This window comes from Ascidiella aspersa, chromosome 4, assembly GCF_963924565.1.
Source record: "Ascidiella aspersa chromosome 4, kaAscAspe10.2, whole genome shotgun sequence".
Taxonomy (NCBI): domain Eukaryota; kingdom Metazoa; phylum Chordata; class Ascidiacea; order Phlebobranchia; family Ascidiidae; genus Ascidiella; species Ascidiella aspersa.
This window is the reverse complement of record NC_139450.1, coordinates 20522108-20545369: the sequence shown is the minus strand read 5'-3', so window position 1 is coordinate 20545369 and position 23262 is coordinate 20522108. Positions and strand designations below refer to the sequence as shown.

General features: G+C 35.6%; 1 protein-coding gene across 1 annotated transcript in view; it reads right to left on the bottom strand.

Annotated features, from left to right (window-relative positions):
- The window catches only part of LOC146148612 (disks large homolog 1-like), a 118588-nt gene that overhangs the window by 90511 nt on the left and 4815 nt on the right, over window positions 1-23262 (bottom strand). Inside the window, exons 2-3 of the mRNA XM_083388418.1 lie at window positions 14466-14597; window positions 13645-13802 (exon numbers count right to left, since the gene is read on the bottom strand). Coding sequence (XP_083244544.1) covers window positions 13645-13802; window positions 14466-14597 — 290 coding nt within the window. The remainder of the gene's footprint in view (window positions 1-13644; window positions 13803-14465; window positions 14598-23262) is intronic.

Genomic DNA, 23262 nt, shown 5'->3' with positions numbered 1-23262 from the left:
AGCGAATATGAACGAATTCTGTATGAATGTTTTTCTGCTGCTAGATGGCTGTCGTTAGCTGCAAAGTGCTAAAACGCAATATTTCAGGTTTTTACCCCCCAAGCAAAGGCCCCTTGGAGTGGAGCCTCATAAACTTTTACAAAGCACCTACATACCACTCTACGCCATGTCTGAAAATTTGAAGGTTCTACGATGTCTACTTTTTCTATAAAGCTTCGGACAAAAGTCGGTCTGAAACAAACCATAGGAAACCATAGGAAACCATAGGAAACCATAGGAAACCAAAAAAGAATAACGGCAAAAACAAGATATGTCCCGAAAATAAATTTTCGGCCCATATAATAACGGCAAAAACAAGATATGTCCCGAAAATAAATTTTCGGCCCATATAATAAATAAAATATTTTGATTACAAAACGATTTTTAAATTAATTTTGCATAGTCTTTGCCAAGCTAACGTATAAGAAAATGACACCCTGGCAACTATCCCTTTCGCATCTAAGTCATTTTCGGCCCATATTTGTTTTTGCTGGCAGAAACAAGTTAAGGAAACTATAGAACATGCAACGTTTGTACTAAACCACAAACAATCAAATTAATAATATTTAAAAGCAATCCTGATGAATAACGCTATTTATAATGGTCCACTAATCCCCCCCCCCCCTCCCCCCCCCCCTCAAAAAAATAATAATAATAAAAACAAAATTAAAAATAAACACTAAACCCTGAAATATACCTCCTCAAAAAAATATACAACAACCGTACCCCCCTCTAGTTTTAATTGTTAACCCACGTTTCGGCAAACTACTCAAATCGTCTTCTTCAGGACGAATGTCACCGAACGCTCATAGTACAATACGTGGAAAAACAGAAAGGAAAAATAAAAGAAAAATTTACACCGTTATATTTCTTATGGACCAAACAAAACACTACAGAATAAACGAAAAATTTAAAAAATTATTACCATATTTTATGTCAAAAGAATTGTTTTCTTTGCCTGTTATAAAAAAAAAACCAGACAAATAAATACATAAAGAGTAAAATTAGTGCCACAGTTTGATAAGAATTAGGGATACTTATCTATATTACAAAATGACAGGAAGAATTATTTATATTATAAATGACAAGATGGTTACATTATTCATGAGTTACCTCAGTGGAATCTTTCTAGTTTTGCACGCCTTGCTAGAATGAAATGCTATAAAAATTTAGAAATGCATAGCCTGGTACAAAAAGACTTGGACTAAGCAATCAGTACCATGTAAATTAATGCAAATGCTAGAAAAAATGTTTAATTTACAACACAGCCCAAACGTTGAACATTCCAGAGTTGTGAGAACGTCACCCCAAAAAAACCTGTCATTTAGTTTTAGAAAAATGTTTTTTTATTACTTTGGATACAAAAGTGTAATATGTAGGTGTAGAACTAATTCACATCAACCAATCGTGACGGTAATTTTCTCAAGGAAAATAGTGAACGGGGGCCTTCTTTCTGGGACGCACATGCACATAGTTTAGCAAATAAAAACTTTTAAATGTTCTCCTGTGTAATGGTCTAAATTAAAATTAACGACAGGAAATAGTTTGGCAAAGATAATTTAGATCGTTACAAATGTGTTCGTTCCCTGATAAACTGTTATAACTTTGTGTGGTGTCCACTGCTGCCTCAAATTTTTAACCGCGTTGCGCTGGAGCACAAATAAGTGCAAACTTTCCCAAAATATAAAACGATAGAGTGCCTAAATAGGGCTATTTAGACACATATTTTAAACTTGATGGAGGAAACAACAGTTAAAAAGGTAATATCACTGGAGATTTTGTGCTCCAGCGCAACACGGATAAAAATTAGAGGCAACAGTGGACTGAAAGTAATATCATTAAATATCCTTGAAAAACAGTGATGTTTGGGCTCCAGAAGACATTAGTGCACGACACAAATGACACTACATTTTTTTGCCTACGCAGTTCTATGAAAAAAGTGCGCAGGTGCCCCAAACATGCACTTAACGGAAACACTGGTGGTGTCAATTTGATCCAGGCCTACAAAACTGCAGAAAATAAAAAAGGATATTCAGAAGCAAAAGTTATTCTAATAAATAATAAGCCTAAAACCCAAACATAAAATTATTTAAATCAGAGGTTTTCAACCTATGGGCCATGGTCCAGTAGTGGGCCATGACGCTGTTTTCAGTGGGCCACAGAGCTTGGCATACAGCGATATCAGAAATCATATCATTATGAACACATAAGAGTCCGACAGATAAATAGCAAACACCTCGAACTAATATTATGTTTGTGACATCATTTCGTTTTACAATGCATTAGATTTCACGCCTCCCAATGTGTACGTATGCCGGGAAGGTTGTCCTAATGTAACAATCGCATTGCTTACGTATTGTTTTGTTACGTTTATTGTTTTGTTTGAGAGCAGTAATTTTGCCTGGTTTAGGACAATGTTTTGTAACGAAGGGTTTGCTTTTTTCTGTAAACGAAAAAAATTAAATTTGTTTTACATGTCGAAAGTAATTGCCTAAATTTAAGTGAAAATTTAATAGACCACAACGTGGAAATGCTTGGCTTGACATTGCCTATTACACAGCAAACATTTGTTAGGCGACATTGGTGTATTGGCATGATTAGCTAAGTATGATGTAGTACAGCGACAAAAAAATGTTGCGGAAATACAATCATTATATTTATCACCTGTCCAAGACGTAACCCTGCACTCTCAAGAAAGTCATTAACCGATCTCGTTTATATACACTTTTGTCTTTAAGTAGAAGCACTAGATCAACTTCAAGCCAAAGTTGATTCAAACGATAATCATTTGGTTATAAGCTATACGAAGGTATATAGCTTTTCAATCAATTTTGGACACTCAACTCGTATGGAACGTACAACAAGCCATTGAAATAGAAAGTGACACGCAATCAATTAAATAACCAAGAACATAAAATCTGGTTAGCAACTTAACACACGTAAGTAAAAAAATAAGTGTACACATTTCAGCAGTTGTATAACTGGAAGTAGGCTATATGTATGAACAGAAGTATAGTCGTATTACTTACCTTCGAAAAACAAAAGCAGGCCATTCTCAAACAGAAAACAATTGAAAATTGCAAACGCACCGCAGAGCAATCCCAAACTCCAAAATACAAAAAATACTGCAACAGGAAAATTCATCATATAGTTGTGACGTTTATCAAAGAAATGCAATAAAAGAAAAACTTCCGTATTAAAAGTTACCGCTTCAAAATAAATTCAATCCCATTTTTAGCACAACCATATTAATTATCTGCTTCTTAAGGTTCGCATAATCATACTAACAAGAAAATAAGTAGTTGAGTACGGTTTAACAAACCTAGATAATATATGCAACGGACGGCTACCAGGTTCTGCAGTGCTGTTCAAGGCGGTAAAGCACGCTAAAAGAAACTTGGCTGGCGATCGATCGATCGTCATTTATTATAGACGAGTTGGTTAGCAGAAAGCACTGATCAGCCACAAGGAATATGATGGGCAAAACGTGCAGCAATATAACAGCAGTTAATTGTTTTTGAACATGATCAATGCTAAATCGCGACACTTACGTAAAACTGATTGTTGGTTGTACAACATTAAAGTTAAAAAAAACGAACGAGTACGAAAAAAATATATATTTGGTTTAAACATAACTGATCAATACCTTCATGCTGTCCACGGTCATGTCAACCGAGCCAGTGAAACGCTTGAGTTTTGGTAAATCGGATGGAATCGCTATAGCACTCTCACTAACGTGACGAAATAACTACTTTCCCCCTTAGCAGCAAGTTTTCTACCGTTCTCGGGCGCGTACAATCTGGAGCCGCATAACAAACAGAAAATGTCTTGACAGGCCGTGTCGAACGAGAGTATCTCTAATATACATAATACAACGTATGATTCCTTTTAAAAGAATCGTTGTTTTGACAAGCTAGGCTAATAGATTAGAAATAAGTAATGGGTGGAAGCTTACGCGAACCCATGACTGTATTTATCTTTATTTCTGTTGCATATTTGCGAACGAGGCTTATTTCATGGCGTCACATTTAAAAAATACATTCCTGCTTAGTTCCTATATTTCGTTTTGTGAATTCCAACTGATTTTAGAAACTTTGAGAGCGTGATGGCATTTATTGTAAAAATTGTTAATCTACACGACTTATATACAGAATTTTCTTTCGAATAACAGAATCTGTCTGAACCCGAGTGGTGTATACAAACGATTCGGGTTGCACATAAATGATATATATCGTCACGCTCATAACCAAATTGCCTAAGTCATTTTTTACACATTTTCGAAGTTTTTGCTTCAGTTACTCCTTGTGCTTAGGTCATTTTTAGGTCACATGCGCTTGTGCAAAAAAAAGACTTCGGAAGGAGTGACTTAGGCAAAAACTCTGAAAATCTGTAAAAGATGACTAAGGCCCTTTGGTTATGAACGTGACGATATTAAACTAAGTACAAGACTTATATTTAATCAAGCCGAGCAAAAGTGTGTGTGTTAAGTGCCCCTGACCTAGGCGATGATATTCTACGTATGTTGCGTAATACCGAGCAGATGCAAATCTAAATGAAATTTATATTTACCGAACGTGTAGCGCAACGTAGTGCAACGTTTAGGTATTAGTAAAACTGTTATGTTAGTTGAAAATATATTTTTACATTATTAGGCCGGTCGCCCCCCTGACGAATCCGTAATACCCCTTTTTGGTTACATGTGACTTGCCATTTATCTTTCACAGTCATGGTCACTCTACGAGGCAAACAAATTTTTATGAGGGTAGCTAACTTAAACAGACCTGTTTATATGCAATAGTTATACAGTCCACATCATAACAAGTTGCTTTATTTTGCATAACCACACACAATTTAGATAGATTTCGCATTTAGATAGATAACTTTTGCGCTTATTGCAGTTGTAAATGGTTTACACCGCTGGAAGAACGCCAATAATTTTTTACCACGTAGAATTAAACTGGTAAATACCGCGTTTATTGCCGCAGTTTTAACAAAAAGAAAAATTTAATTTAATTTTTTGAGTCACGCAGATAAGAGCGATAATAATAATTCATACTACGCCAGTCAATTTAATGTAGCTTCTTCATAGACCTTATTTTATAAGGTGATAGTCTTATTGTGAGAAAGAATTAAGTTAGACCGTTTCAGAAACAATCATCACCCGATCCGTTGTAAATTAGTGCATTTCTAAGCAAAATGGTCTACGACAATTAGGGCATCCAAGGGCAGAAAAGTCTGACTTTTAGACCTTGATGTCGTGATAATGCACTAATTTGGACCTTTAGGTAAACTGCCGGCGTAGATGAATTTAAAGTATTCGTTGAAAATAGTTTCTCCACCAGGGTATGTTGGATTGTTACGTAACAAATTGTGATATTGGGACCTGAAGCGTTTATGTCATTGTTAAGTCAACGCACATTATTTGGGTTAGGGTGCTGGTTAGCGTTTAAATTTGGGTGAGTCAAGTACTATCAAACTTGATCTTCCTATGCACATTTCTTAATTTAAATTAGTGCATTGTCCAATACCTCAAAGTCTAAAAGTAGGACTTTTTGATCCTGGATGCACTAATTGTGGTAGACCTTTTTGCTTAGAACTGCAGTAATTTCTGGCGGATCGGGTGCAATCAGCGGCAAATAAATAGTCAAACGGGTTACTTTACGGGTTTGTTTGACGCTGGACGCAGCATTTGGGTAACTGTAAAAATAAAAATAAAAGCAATCACATTTGCGAAGTTGAGACTTTTATGCTCAGTGATTTTAAAACAATGAGAAATTATAACGCGTAATTATTAAATTTGCTGATTAGTTTGTTATTGGTAGCTTATCAAGAGAAATTCATATTTTCGTTACGTTTAAATGCTGCGTACTGACTTCTGGTAATATGTTAAATTTCCATTTACCGAACATGTATCGCCATGTAGTGCAACTTAAAGGCGATATACGTCGGGGGCCGTATGCGTTACAGCCTCTTTATTAATCCTACGGGAGAATAACGTAATATGCAATAGTGATAAAGAGCACACAGCGTGATAGACTGTTTCATTTTGTTTACCAACTAAAAATTCAGGTTAATTTAATCAAGGAATTGATTTCAGCGTGTGAGTACTATTCATTACATTTAAAAAAATATATATGATATACATTTTTTTTAAATATTAGTGTTGCGCAATCACGAAAGAACGGGCTGAGAAGGCTAGAATAGAATATTGAAAACATTGTAAAAATTATGAATTTCTTTTTTAACTAACCTTTCTCTTTTAAGCTATTGCAACAACTAAAGATTTTTGTTGGTTGAAGCATCAACCCACATTATGTGGTACTGGAAATCATATTGCGTGGTTTCCAATAACTGAGAAGCAGCTTCAAAGAAGATATTGATGACCCAAAATTGTATTGTTGGTTATTATCGACTTTTATGCGATTAATGTGTTGGGAGCTTTGGGTGTTATGTTACTACTATAGGTTTGATGTTTTAGCCATTTTGGTTGTGGGCGTAACTAGGTCTTCTTCATTGTGGATGTTGGCTCTGGTGTTGCACTTAGTGTTTTTGAAATGTAAATTTTCGAACAGCAAAGTGGGCTTGTTCAGAATTGCTGTTTTTTCATCGAGATCCAAACAGATCTGAATGTAGCAAAGTGCTCATCTGTAGACTATAGTCAAATAGTTATTGAACAAAGGATGTGGTACAAGTCTAAAAAATCTGGTTATAACAAAGTTTTAACTGTCTCTTGACTTAGTAGATCACAGTCTGTAACCATCCACAAATGACACAAAGTGTCCAGAAAAATGCTGAAAATTTAATGTGTTGATTTGACGAATTAAGGGACCAGGTAAAATTGGCGTATTTCTACTTTATGAAGCACATTTGTAAGAAAGCTTGTCAACATTGTGATACAATTGTCTAGGAACAGAGCCACCAGATTTAGAGTAAGATAAATACAGATATCAACAAACAAAGCCTTCTTAATTGTTATTAAATCATAAGTTGTTGTTTCTGGTGGAATCTTTGTCATTTAGCAGTTTGTATTGCTTCAAACCGGCGAACTACGTTCCTTCGCCACAATATCATTAAACTTAGCCAGCTGTGGCTAACCAGTTGTTTGTGTCCCAATTGTTGCATAGTTTGTCTTTAGTTCTCTGATGAAACTAGGTATTCTTGATTACTTAATTCGGATATTAGTTCAAAAATTCTAGGGCCGAAAAAGTTGTCTCAAGCTTGTGAAACTGGTGTCTTCTCATTTTTTTTATATTTAACATGTTTGCTGTGTACAATGAAGATCAGGTACCTATGTACAGTTTAAAGTTGTTCTTGTAAAACCAATATGGCCAGCATTGTCCTATTTTGGAATTCAGCTATTTTTGGAATTCAACAATTTAAACGTTTGCTTGTTAAATACTGCCATGAATACAGAGCTCACAGAGTATATAATCAAGTTTGGGCCTTGCAATGAGTTTTTTCACTTAAAGAATTGGCAAAACCGGACACAATTTTTTTGTTTATTGAATTTATAAGATCAAATATATTAAGCTGCTTAGACTGTATAAAAATTGAAAGAATGGATGCAAACCAACCGAACCATTTTTTGTATGTTAATGTTTTTGCTTTTCTGTAGTTATTCAAGCTTTAATGTTCCATTACATCACTGCTTACCAGGGTGCTGCGGCGCCCAGTTTATGAACCCCATGATTAAGTGTCAATTTTTAAAAATTAGCAACGTAAAATATTGGGGTAAATGTTATCTTCAATGACTACAGGGATTATATTGAAATAAATTTGGGAAACTCTTGATTCAATATTTGGTATATTTAGCTAACATTAGTCAAAAAAATACAAACTACTAATTCTGAGGGTAGCAAGTAAGGAATGTCAATGCATTTACAAGGAAATCAGCTGTTGCACATAAAATAAGTCTATTTTTTAAGTCTATATATTTTTTTTTCAGAATAAATTTGTTAACTTTTTGGAAATGGCTCTTGATCGGCAAACAGTTTTTGAAAGGAAATCCTACCAGTATATATTGGAGTTTGTGAATAAAGTAATTAAAAGGCCCTGTAGCTTATGTATCAAATTAAAAAGTTTGAAGTAATTTCCACTCATTTGTCAAAGAATATTGCCAAAACAACAATCGGGCTACCTAAAGAACAACTGGTGCCTCAACATAAAACGAAGAAGGTAGAAAATAAATTTGGCAGAAAACATTTACAGCAGTCATTTTATTTATACATACTTTATGTCACAAATTTAATTATTGTAACCCTTTGAAGCATAACTAATGTGTTAGGCCGCGGGAACTGCCGAAAAAAATAGGGGGCCATTGATTTTTTTATATTTCAAATGGGGGCAACGGTGTAAAAAAACCCTAATTTAACTGATTCTAAGTTTATATATATATATATACATATATTTCTGAGGCAGACTCAAGAAAAGGAAACAAGGAGAAATACACTCTGTAAATTAGGGTAGTAAGTGTATGGCAATAATAATGTAGGTTGCCCATAATAGATAAGGCCCATCCAAAACACAGATATTAAAAAGAAATAGTGGTATTAAGGCCTAAAATTTTTTTCGCACTTTCGTAGTTAAAATAGTCAAAAAGTATTTGAAATGAACTCGTGTCTAGTTTGTCAAAAAGGCGGCGGGCCGGATGAATTACATTTTGGGCCGGATCCGGCCCGCAGGTTGCCGACCCCTGGTCTACACCAATATTGTCCTAATATGCAACAATCAAGTTTGACAAAAACAGAACAGAGGCAATGCAAGTCCAGTGTTGAAAACCACCGTCACATCAAAAAACAAAACAAACATCATGTTCATTTTGAAATAAACTTATCTGTGAATTGATCAAACAGTACTGTTTAAGTTTCCATAGTAGTTGAATATACAGAGAGATCGAAAAAACACATACAACCACAAACAAACTGATATGCAAAATAACAGATGACGTCTATAATTTCACGCTGTTGTAACTTATGAACCTAATTTGATTTGACAAAAGTTACAAAACACTTCTATTTATTATATAGAAAAGTGTTGAAACTAAAAAAAAGATTATGCTAAATCTAAAGTTGAATATACCAAATAAAAATTAACAAAAGAGTACAAAAAAAATAAAAATTACTATAGAAATAATCAATGGTGTAAAATTAGGAGAAAAAAATCTGTATTCCCATTTCATAGCCTAACTAATACTGCCACAAAAACATGTAAGTAAAATCTGGAACTAATTTTTAGATTTTATTGCCAACAACACTAAAAAGATGTTTATTTAAATCAGGGGTCGGCAACCTTTCGTACGCAGTGTGCCAGTTTATGAATAATGTGAAAGTATTAACAACTCGCGTGCCAAACATTTTTCTATGTTTGGTTTCGCACTGGCAATCAGGGCTGCGGAGTTGGTTAAAAACAACCCAAGTCCGACTCCGGCTGAATATGAGGTTTCATTGCGTCCCGAGTCCGACTCAGCCTCTGTATTTCACCAATTTACATAACTAAATTAAGGTGGATATTCCGCAATCCACTCATAGGGTCATGGAAAATATGCAACGAGCATATGCTATTCCACCTTAACAATTTACAGTTTGCTGCCTTATCAGTTTCAACATTTGGTACTGCGCATGCGCACACGTCGGACTCGGTAAGTTTTACCTAGTCTTACTCACCCCATCCGTCAGAAATCAGTGCAGTTTTAAGCAAAAAGGTCTACGACAATCAGTGCATTCAAAGGATCAAAAAGTCTGACTTTTAGACTTTAAGGTCTTGGATAATGCACTAATTTGCATTGACAAATGTGCATAAGAAGATTAAGTTTCACAATACTTGACCCAACCAAACCCAAACGCTAACCAGCGCCCTAACCCAAATAATGTGCGATAATTTAATAATTATAACGCTTCAGGCCCCAATACCTCAATTTGTGACATAATAATCTTAAATACAATGGACGAGAAACCATCCGAGTTTGGGCTTTTTTCCCCAGCATTTAAAGAATTATTAAAATAACGCACATTATTTGGGTTAGGATTCGGGTTAGCGTTAGGGTTTAGGTGGGTCAAGTGTTATTAATCCTATCGCACATTTTTTGTTATCTTTTCCGAACTTTTAATGAATATTTTTAATTTATCTTCGCCGGGAGTTTACCTAAAGGTCCAAATCAGTGCATTGCCAGGACCTCAAGGTCTAAAAGTCTAGACTTTTCTGCCATTGGATGCCCTGATTGTCGTAGACCTTTTTGCTTAGAAATGCACTGATTTGTAACGGATCGGGTGTCTTACTTGAGTCCGACTCAGCAGCCCTACTGTGATCTGACATCTAATTTACGTATCTTTTTTAAAATATACTTTGATGCTTTTAAGCTGATACCTAGAAGTGTTAACTATCAGTTTCGCTTTTTGTTAGTTTCTCAGTCGCACAAAAACACACGTGCTTACGGACCGGTAAAATTTTAAAACAATTTTTGTGGACCGGTGGCCTTTAAAAATTGAAATGAACCCAAAATGTACTTATGACAAAAGTATGCAACTTAAAAGCAAATAACGAAAACTTTAAAGTAATGAGAAATTTCCTGCTGTCTTTTTGATATCATACGTGTTATACGTGGTTCTATTGAAGTTTTTCACATACAACCGGTCTTAAAGTTTAACACCTAAACGAGTTGCAGCCTACTTTTAAACAGTTGGGAGCAACACTTGTGGCATTGTGACATACGATAAAGTCCAAAGTAGACCATTAACTCTATGTTACGTCACAATGCTGCAAACTACGGCACTGGCTAAGTTCTAAATTTGATGGAAAAGCCGCCTTCAACATCTTGCTTTTTGCAATTGAGATATAAATTTGTAATATATTTGGCAGGCCGGCAGGAAAGTTGACGCGGACCGGCGGTTGAGAACCACTTTAAAATGCCCTGCTTTAACGTAGTAAACGTTACGCCAAATTTATGGCATTGTGACGTAATACGAACGGTTAGTGGTAAGACGGTCAATCACACCAAGGACACGGCAATAGGTCGTTGCTTCCTACAGGGGTCCTCACATCACCCATTGTCAATCTTTAAATCTATCGTTCATGGAGAATCCGTCAGAATGCGACGCCTCAACGAGGAACATCAGGATTACCTTGACAGCCTCTACAACCTAAAATTGAAGGCACTGCGCTCTGGGTTTCCTAAAGGTTTGACAGAAGACATCATCACCCTGGCAAGCACGTGGACAGAACGCTTCCCACCGCAAACAAGTCAATCGAACGAGCCTGTTGTTAGGGATGTTTGGGCTACCAATTTTCCTCAACTATTAAGACCTACTAAAAAAGAGCTGGTCCTCAAACCCAACATCTCCATCACCTACAAGAGGCCGGCTACATTTGGTAACCTCCTCACAGGTTATAAAAGAATCGCGCACGGCGTTGAAAAAGAAGCGACCCTACCTGCGGGATCCCACCCGTGCGGACATTGCGCTTTGTGTGGCCACTTCGGCAAACACATCGCAATGGTGAGCTCAACGTCACACATAGCCACACGCAGCCATGCTATACCGCTTAAGGAAGCGCTTACCTGCCGCGATTACGGCATATACGTTGCGACATGCATGTTGTGTAAAGAACAATACGTGGGGCAAACCAAAAATAAGTTTTCCACCCGTTGGTCTACCCATCGTTCGTTATGGAACGCATTTCGACACGATGGTCTAAGTGACAAAACCGCACTGCAACATCACTACGCCATATCCCACCCCGATATACTTGATTGTAGACCGTTAATTTCTAGCTGTTATATTGTTCAGTTTGTTGCCCAGCCACCGTTCCACATGTTAGACATTTGTGAGGATAGATGGCTTAACAAAATTAAAGCCAGAATCAATATTCAAAAAATGGTACTGCCCCAAATTAAGTAGTTGTCTAGTTCTTATCGTTTTCTTACGCCTCTACTCCATTTTTTCTTTTTGCCTTGCCGTTATTTTGCGTTGCCGCGTTTCTCTCGACCCGTTCTTATTGCTTCTGTACAGGGGTTGTGCAACTTGGATGCCATTACTATTTAACAGCTTTTATATTTTAGTTATTTTACTTTGTTTTATTTAAACTTTAATGTTTTCTGACTCTTTCTTATACTGTTGCGTTTGTTTTTATTCAGATATACTGACGATGCCTTAGTTGGCGAAATATATATATATCTTTTTAAGATCTGGTTAATGTGTCTGACCTGAATTGCTAGCTTTGCTAGATTATTTTGCTGTTACTGATCAGGAATTAAGGTCGACATTTATCTTGCAAGGGTCAAGGTGATTTCTATTATTCACATATTCAGTGCAACATCGGTTAGTGGTAAACAACAAGTATAACACCCACAAAAAATAATGTTAAATACAACAGAAGACACTTATTTGTGACATAAACTGGCAATGTGTGCAACCATTTAGTTAGCGCTAATGTTGGTGATGTAATAGTTGTGGTAATGATGTGGTAGTGATGTAATTGTTGCACTTTCTTAAGGTGATATAACAACGTGAGCATTAAATCAATTGGCGTGCCATGGAATATCATCTCGCGTGCCACTATTGGCATGCATGCCAGGGGTTGCCGATCCCTGATTTAAATCTTGCTCCGAGGGCTAAATCCTGGAAACACTTAATGTTCTTCAATGAACTGAAGTGCAAACCGGCAACTGCAGACAAGTCTAATGGCATGAAGAAATATGGGACTTGTACCATTTTACACATAAATACTTCCTTTGTCCAATACAAAGTAGTTTATCATGATGAAAACTGCACTTTTTACCACATAAAAGCAACTACGTGGAAAATGATTTACCTAGTTTCAAAATTAGTATTTGTGTCATTCAAGATACAATAGACATATTAAAAAGATAGTACGGATTTGCTTAGGCGGTCAAATTGGGATAACTAGATGGTCTTTGCAAAAATCTCATTTTGTAGATGCTAATAATTAAGTACTTTTTAAGTGTGTTAAGGAACTCTGGTTTAAAATGACAAACAGAGGCAAGGCAAACTGACACAAATATTTTATTGTGTAATCAACAGCAATTTTTTGGTTTTAACTAATATCAACCCATTTCATTAATTAGATTTTTTTTAATTTGTAAATCAGTAATATAAAATAAGATAATTGCCTGATATATTCTAATTTAACAGTAAATATAACAAAAAATAAACCAAAATACTTGCATATCATTGCATGTAACATTTCAGGAAAAACTAGTTATTTAGAGAATATATTTTTTTAATAATCATGTGAACAAAGATAAATTTTTACACAAGCTTAGCTAATGCACCTGTTTTCAAATTACTATTTCTTGTGCAATTACTATTGTATTACTTTTATTAGAAAAGCTTGTATTATCTCAAAGGTAAACAAAGTTTTTTTTGTAGTTCTGATATTGTAGAAAATTTGATTTAAAGTTAACCAAAGAGCACAATTAACATACATGAATATTTATTTATGTTTTTGGTTTTGTTAAATTTAATTTGGTGTAGCTTTTCTAATTTTATGGAATCAATTAAAACAATTTTATGTTGATATTGAGTTCATATTAGCCAGTTGTACTTTATGAAGCAGGTGTAGGATAAAACCAAAACGGCAAAAATGACAAACCTTATCCATAATTGCATTGTTGTTTTTTTGAGCAGGAAAAACAGGAATGGACGAAAATTCTTTATTTGTGGTCCAGTCTTTTTCCTTAGTCACTTCATCCTTGCTGTATTGCAATTGGTGAGATTGACTCAATGAAAGTTCATAAAATTCTTGTATATCTATAAATTTATACACCCAGTGAATAAGTTCAGCTAAACACTGTAAATTAAGTAATTTGCTTTTAATGAGGACTTATGCGGTAACCAATTTTTATTTGGTCTAGGACAGTGCCATGTGGAATGCGTAATACAAACAGAATAAATTATGACAACAAAAGATAAAAAAGACAGGTTATTTGACAAATATAAGACAAAAACTTTGTACCATTAAGCTACAACAGTTAAATATTGTACTACAGCTAAACATGTTAATGTGTTCAACCTGTCAACAAGTAATCCTAAGATATTGTCAAAATATGAAAACAGCATCCTTTATTAGTGTGAACTTAGTTTGCGACTTGTGAGATACATGTAAACCAGCGGCTACCAACCTTTTTGGCCAACATATCAATTAATGCTATTTAACTGTTCCTTACAAAAAACATCTCCAATGAATAGACGCAAATTTGAGATTTTATTGATTTAATGTTGCAAACAAAGCACATAACGTACAGCAGGTGCAATAATATGAAGACTTGCTTTCATTTAATTAGCCTCCTCATAAAACTTTAAAAGCTTCTTGCATACCACCTAAATATGCAATGCTACCACTAGTGGATGTGGGTCTGTCAATGTAATTATAACTGCACTATATGCCTTAAGCCAGAACAAAAAAAAACTTACCTAGCAAAGCATGAAAAAGTTGGCTTCTGAATATAGCCATTACTTTGTCTATTGCATCACGGAGTGGTATGTCACTTGAACGATCAAGTTTGTTGTAGTATTGCTCCAGCAATAAAAGTGCTCTAGCAGCATCTTAAAATACACAGGGTCAGTATTGAATTTTACAGCAGGAGGTAAAAAAAACAACTTTACAATAGAAGTAGTAATTCACCACCCCATCCGTCAGAAATCAGTGCAGTTCTAAGCAAAAAGGTCTACGACAATTAGTGCATTCAAAGGATCAAAAAGTCTTTTAGACTTTGAGGTCTTACAAATGCACTAATTTGCATTGACAAATGTGCATAAGAAGATTAAGTTTAACACTACTTGACCCAACCAAACCCAAACGCTAACCAGCGCCCTAACTCAAATAATGTGCGATAATTTAATAATTATAACGCTTCAGGCCCCAATACCTCAATTTGTGACGTAATAATCTTAAATACAATGGACGAGAAACCGTCTTATGCCCATCCGAGTATGGGCTTTTTTCCCCAGCATTTAAAGAATTATTAAAATAACGCACATTATTTGGGTTAGCGTTAGGGTTTAGGTGGGTCAAGTGTTATTAATCCTATCTCATACTTTTTGTTATCTTTTCTTAACTTTTAATGAATATTTTCAATTTATCTACGCCGGGAGTTTACCTAAAGGTCCAATTCAGTGCATTGCCAGGACCTCAAGGTCTAAAAGTCTAGACTTTTCTGCCATTGGATGCCCTGATTGTCGTAGACCTTTTTGCTTAGAAATGCACTGATTTCTAACGGATCGGGTGAATTCACAGGTGTGTGTACAACTGTAATCTAGACCAGTGTTCTGCATTCCAGGTGAGCCATGACATTCCCAGAGGTTTGTTACTTGCATGTTTAAAGAGTACTTTTTAATAATTAGTCAAATATACACGAAAAATGAGATCATCAAGCAGGTATACCATAAGCAATAATCAAGGTGTAATTTTATGAACTCTTCACAAAATTTAAAACTTTTTTAAAACTTACGTTACCTTCTATCGTCAGAAATCCAATTTTAAAATATAGTTACACCAAATGAAAAGGGAGATTAAACATACAAAATCATTGTAAATATATTACCATATCACTGTAAATATATAATTGGCATTTTGTGGTGGCAGATGTTTCAAAAAATAAGTTAAACAAAAAAAGTACAAAGCACCAATGTCAGGTTTCATATTTTTGAAGCTATTAAAAGCCCTCTGTTCTTTAATCAACTTGCAAAATCAAAAGAAATGTATAATTTCGGGTGCCTTTGGTAAGTTTTATCATAAATCGCTCTTCCTGGCTGCCTAGGATATTTGCTGATGTTGTCCATTTGTGATCAACAAATTTTTTGTAGGTTTTCTGCAAAATTGTTTAAGTTTTGTTGGTTTGCTGCAAGTTTAAAAGGGTTGCGTAACACTGACCTAGACCCAAATCAGCACAGACAAATGACAACATTACAAAATCAGGTAATAGTTCAAAGGTTAATGTGGGGTGCTTAAACATTCTTTATTTTATTCCTTATGCAAAAAAGGTTTTAATTGAGAAACTGTTTACCGCTGCAAGAGGTTACCACAGACCCCTAAGGGCCGCAAGTCAAAATTTCAGTAAAACATATTTAACAAAATAGACATAACCTACAACCCAGCCCAGTGGGGTGGTATACTTTTACAAGCATGAAGGCAGCAAAAAGGGCACTCCAAAATAACAAAGTTTAGCTAGTTACATAGAAGGTAATAATAAATAGCATTTCTTCCAATTTACAACAGATGCATTACAAATTAAAAAAGCAGTGTTTGTCATGGATATTGCTGCTTCTTTTGGAAACATAATTCTTATTACTTCTTGTAAATTTTGACTGTGTAGTTTTTCATCATTAAACAGATAACTCACGGTTAAGGTTTGCCAGAAAACCAAGGTTAATGTTAAATTACACTGGTCAACAAATTTTCACTTTTTTTCTAAACAAAATTATGAGTATTTCATCTTAGATGTATTTTTCGCGCCGATTTCAAATATACCTTTAGTTTTTCTCTAGCACATCACATTTTTAAAATATTGTCAAATTTAAATTTTCCGAAAAAACACATTGAAAACAATGCACAGCTGTAATAAATGGCTTTTTAAAACGTCTGACATAAAACTTTTTTATACACTTAACTCAAGTCATCACCATCGAACTTCTATGATGGAATTTTCAACTATTTCCCCCTTTTCAACTATTTAATACTTGGTGATGGGGTTTTATTGCTTAAAATGTCAATTTTTTCGTCACTAACTGACAAAATTTGAGGGACATACATAACCCGCCTATATGCTAAGCTAAGCAGATCATCAACACCGAACGGAAAATAATGCAATTTGCATTTTCTTAAGTTAGCACTGTCACCAACTGCCAGCCAAGCGCATAATTCCACATTTTTACAATGTGCATCCTTTGATATTTTACTAAATTTTGTTCCATCAAGGTTCCTTTCGTTTTGCTTAGCTTAGTAGTGAAAACTTGTTGAGAAATGCTAAACATAGAGCTCCATTTTTCTATTCCTCAAGCAAAAAAAATTTTGAGGCGTAACGTTTTTTATTACAGCCACTTACGGTTCTCTTATAGGCTCTTATATGTACTTAAGTCTCTTAGTAATGCAGTTGGTTGCACAACTGTTGTAGCAAAAATGACCACCTACTGTAGGTTGTCTAAGCGATTCATTTCTTGTCGTATTCTTGATCAGAGCAGTGAAGTAATAGGCAATGAAACGAAACCAACCACGGTTTAAGAAGTTTAGCAGGTATCACCAGTCAACAGCCGTACAACAAACATTAGCTGATGCTTAGTGTAGCTGATGCTTAGTGATAGCTGATGCTTAGTGAATCCGCAATCTGACTGTAGCGATACAAGGGATCTCCAACATCAAAACCTTTATGTGGCCACCCTTCTTGTGTATGTCTCATCACTTTGCAGATTCTTTTGCAAGAGCCATAGCATCAGCGGGTTTCACTTGACTACTCAAAGTAGTGATTGCATAAACCGTATCTGAATCTACGGTAGTTTCCTCCTTATCAAAGGTGGCATCTTTTCCCGCTGGTAGTCGACTAAGGGCGTCAGCGTTATTAATGTCGGAGGTTTTCCTGTACTCAATATCATAACTGAATTGGTTGAGAAGAAGCGCCCACCTCGCCAAACGATTTGCTGCGAGAGTTGCAACAGCCTTCTTCGGACCGAAGATTGTCAACAAGGGTTTGTGGTCAGTGACCAAAATGAACTTCCGGCCGTACAGGAACTGAAAGAACTTGCGAATAGCGATCACAATAGCCAAAGCCTCCTTTTTTTTTTTGACCCTTCCTTTTAATTTCTACGCTGGATGCATTGCATGCTATTCCAATGGGCAGAGTTTGATAAAAATGTGTTAGGACATTGTCTGACATTAGGAAGTGTTTTAAACGTTTAAAAGCATCTTCGTAAGCCGGTATAACGATTCTGCAACTGTTGAAAAATCAGGTAGAACTGCACGGAGCCCAAAAATGAACGAAGATGCAACACATTTTCTGGTGGGGTCATATTTATGACATAAGCGACTTTACTACCTTTGGCAATACCCTCCTTGGTGAGAACATGTCCAAGGTATTCAACTTTTTCCTACGCAAATTTGTATTTCTCCAACCGACAACATAGACCCTTTTCATCAAGGCGTTGAAGCAAATGACGCAAATTTTGCAAATGATTCTCTTTAGAAGAACCGCTGACCAAGATCATCTAAAAAATACTGCCACACCTGGTAAATCGTGAGTGATGTCATTAACTTTTGGAAATAGCCCGGTGCAGAAGAAATTCCGAAAGGTAACACATTTTGAAGAAAAGCGCCTCAATGAGTACTGAGGGCTAACCTCTGGTTGTATGCATCTGCCAAATCTATCTTGGTGAAACCGTGACCTCCTCCAAGTTTCTGCATTAGATCACTTGGTAACGGTAGTGGCTGGCGATGTGTCTCGAGTTGAGGATTCACAGTTACAGAGTAATCGCTGCATACCCGAACTCTACCAGATGTCTGTCCTGGTAATGGCGCCTTTCGCACAGGCACCACCGGTGTTCCCCATTCATTAAATTGCACAGGCGTCCATGTGCCGTTTCGAACTCCTGCCTCGTAACTTTGATTTAAACCCTCGAGCAGAGCAAACGGAACGGGCCTTGGCTTGTGATACACCGGAGTTGGATTTTTCATAAACTGCACTTCTAATTAGAAGCCTTGTAAGGTTCCCAATTGTTCTTTAAAGAGATTAGGAAAATCCATGCAAATCCTCTTACATTCTGCTTGGAAATCTTTGGATGATTCAATTGCAGACACTGATCTGGGAAACGACTTGGTGGTTCCATACATAATCTTGTCCAAAGAAATCTTTAAATCACGAATGGAATCTCTTCCCAGAATGTATAAATTGCTTAGCTTCGTTACGTAAAACGTGAGCATGCTGGTGGCATCTGAGTTAGGAACATGACCTTCAAACACCAGCAACCGATAATATTAAGAGAATGGCCGGAAGCGGATCGCTTGTGTCATTAAGCTTCGGCCGCCCAATACTTCTCCAAACATTGGTTGACAAAATGTTACCACCTGCAGCGGTATCGAGTTCTACGTTGAACGATTTCGAGTCGACGACTAGTGTATAAATAATTTTTGGCATAAGCTGACAGTCAAGAGATGCCACTGACCTTACGCTCGAAATCTGCATCTTCTTGCGACATACTGCTTGCAAATGTCCTGTGCACTCACAAAAATTACACCTGGAGTTTTTAAAACGACAGGTTGTCGCGAAAACGAAAGTTTGTCACTTTTCATCTTGAATACAGCCTTCAGGACAGCCTCATTCCTGACAGAACAGATGAAACGTGTCCGTAATGCTTCGTCCAATGGGTCGGTGATAAATGGAAAGTCGCAGGTACTAGCGTCTTGACGAATACGTGCTGCAAGTTCCTGGATAGATTCTCCCGGCTTATGCTTCATATCGCTCCAAAAGTTGAAACGCTCTCTTACCACGAAACGCTTGGTGTCGCACTGTTCATCCATAACAGCTTTAATCTCGCCCAGCTTTAGGTCATCAACCTGTTTGGGTGAAGAACTCTGCGATGCCAAGTTGGCCAGAAGCTTGTATACAGCACCGCTCTGATTCGTCATAAAAACTTGTGCTTGTCTCGTCTCGGGAACTTCATGGGCCTTGACAAAAGTATAAAACCTTGACAAATAGTCTTGCCACAGCTCCACTGTAGAATCGAACGCGCAGAAATTAGGCGTGGCTTGGGGCACTCTGTTACGGGGTGAAGAAGAACTTTCATCTGAGGATGTCTTCTTCAGTAGCGTCATCATAACTTCCATCTGTTCTTGATGACGTCTTTCTTGAACTTCCACTTGCTTTTGCATAAATTCGACAAACTTTTCCATCGTCAGCCTTGAAGAAGATTTCCAATAGCATGGAGTCGAACAATGAAAGCAAAAATATCCTCGTCGCCAATGTTGTATTCTTGATCAGAGCAGTGAAGTAATAGGCAATGAAACGAAACCAACCACGGTTTAAGTAGCAAAGAAATCAATTAGCATAGCAGCACAATAGCACTGTAATCAATCAGCAATCAGCACAAGAATGCGAATAACGTAATTAAGCCGCAGGGTGCGAAACGACTACAGTACATGGCTCAAAATGCGTAATACTTAACAACAACATTACTGATTAACATCTGACATTACCTAACATTTATTCATTTTGATTTTTTCCGCTGTAGTGCTATGAGAAGTTGTTCAAACAACATGTACACTCAGCTCAGACGCTGTTTTTACATTTGGAAATTAACTACTTAATTCCAAAAATCGTTAATAAACAATCTTTTCTATATTGTTTTTTCAGAGATATCAGCAAAAAACAGATAAAATGGTGTGTGAGTCACATTATAGTTGGATTATGTCACAGTGCGCAATTTGCCTATGTTAATAATACAGCAATACATTGAAAAAATTAAAATGTTAATATTTCAAAATCCTGAACATTAAGAATCAATTGGTCACATCTCCGTTTAAAATTTGCTGTTCACCAGTGTTATTTAACTCTACAATAATGTAAAAAAACTAAACACAGTAACTTATTGTGTCTCTATTTATTAAGACAAATCTGTGTTAAGGGTTTTAAAGAGAAAGGGTTTTGTAACACAACTAAAAAAGAAGTCTAAGTTTTACTATGTGTGATGTTTCATTCGGATGACAAATTTGATTTAGCAACCAATATGTGTTCTCTCTGTCATAAATAGGTTACATTATCATCAAAGTAGTGTCCCAGATCTGTATAGAAACATGCAACGTGCTCACAATGCTTTGGTTAAAGAAAACAGGCCAAAAAGTAAAACAAAGTTTTTTTAAAAAACACATACTACAAAGTAAACCCAGATCCGGCTAAGCAGATTAGTTTGGTGTTTTGGTTATGGCCCAAAATAGTGTTGGATTGCAAGCATTTTTCTCCTACAACAGATTAAACTAAGGTCTTACAACATTTTACGGGGCTTAGTGTATATACTTCCGTGACAATGCTAGTCGCGCCCAAAGTAAAACAGCTCTTTGTATATAATTCAGTGTACTAATGGAAACAATTAAAAACTTACAAAATATAGGACACTATTAAACTATATTAAGGCTTTCGCAACCCACTATTTGAGGACCCTTGCTATATGACAATATGCAGACTTATTGACAAATGTATGATTTTATAATGAATTTTATTTATGACACCTCAGGAAAAATCATTTGCCAGTGCTACACAGGAAGAGAAAATATTTTGGGCCCGAAAAAATGTTTCTCTGACAGGCCACTGCACTCTTTTGTTACATGTTTAAACCTCAAGTCATTATATATCAAATAAATTAAAAAAATTTGCACTCTTTTTAATTTTTTTAAATTCAACCATGTTCTTAAATCCTTTCATATTTTAAGCAATTAAAGATCTCAAAGAAAAAATAAAATTGCCAAAAAATTTAAGCGTTCTGTGATGAGCGGTTTCAAAAATATGACATCTTGAATTTTTTGACCAATAGGTGGAGATGGGTCATTTTTTTACGGAGATGGGTCATTTCCTAAGCTCTCTGCAGTTTTGTTTTCAATTTTTATGTTGGCAAAATAATCTTTAGACAAAATAGTGTTTGGAATTTCTAAAGTGGTTCTTGGTATTTTTCATTTGTAATTGGTGATTAAGTTTCAAATTTGAGCACCTCATGATACAATAAAAAGCGCCAAATTTTAAAATTTATTAATATGCTACCTTCTGCCTCTTCACGTACAACTATTTTACAGACATACAATGAATATATATATTTTGTTATTTATGTTTGAAGGTAGTGTGGTGTAGGTCATACCATGTAGTGTAGTGAGGTTTTAATTTTTACAGTACTGATATATCATTAAATTGTTTATAACAAATACCATCATATCGAGACCAATAAAACAAATGAGAAGGACGGCATAAATTTGACCTAAGCACATGGCTGCCATTTAAGATTATTTCTATCTAGATTTAAATGTTTTGGTATGATTCTAGATGTAATATTCTACAATCTATATATATATTTGTTTTAGATTACTATTTTTTATTCTTCAATGATGATGATGATGGTAAGAATTGCTTTCATTTTTGCATAAATATGACAACTCGATATATTTTTTTCAATAATTTCATCAATTTTTAATTTTCACTAATTAACTAGGTATAAAAATTTCAAATAAATGGTCTCGTTTTGTGAAATAGAAAATATAATATCTAGGGTATTAAGCAAGACCTTGAGGCAACTTTATGTGGCAATATGCTTAATGATATTTACATTTGTACAAATATTTGATTAATTATTTTTTCAAAAAATACTTTCTAGATTTTCTGTAAAATATCTAGTCATTTTTAAATGTAATTTTGTGTAATTCTAGGTGCTTACTGGTAAAAAAATGGGGACTATGTGAGCTACTATTTAGAGCAGTGGTTCTCAACCTTTTTTTTACCATGCACCACCTCGACCAACAAATTATCGAAATCAACTTTACTCAAAATGTATATAGAATTATTAACAGGGGCAGATTAGCTAACTAGTCAGCCCAAAAATTTTCACCCCGCCGGGCTAATCATCCCCTGATTTTTATTAATGCTATGAAAACAGATCAGCAAGGGCCCAAATTTCTTTTATTTGAGCTACGTACAACCAAAAAATTGCCCAAATTAACTTTATTGGAGCTATGTACAACCAAAAAACTGCCCAAATTAGTTTTACCTGAGCTACGTCCGGACAAAAAAGTACCCAAATTAGTTTTATTTTAGCTATGTACGGAACAAAGAGTGTCCAAATTAGTTTTATTTCAGCTATGTAGGGACAAAAAGTGCTCAAATTAGTTTTATTTTAGATACGTCTGACCAAAAAGGTGCCCAAATTAGCTTTATCCAAGCTACGTACGGACAAAAAGTGCCCAAATTTCTTTTATTTGAGCTACGTACGACCAAAAAGGTGCCAAAATTAGTTTTATTCGAGCTATGTAAGACCAAAAAAGTGTTATAATTAGTTTGTTTTGAGACATATGTGAAAAAAAAGTGATATTTAACAAAGGGAGGCGCCCCCCAAAATAGAGCACTGGCAAAATTCTCAGGGTGTCGCAAGTACTGCTATAAATATTTTATATTTTGTAAAGTAATTTTTATGATTACATGTCGGTGTCTTATGTCTTCCGCATGTTTAGTTTCACTCGATCCGTCAGAAA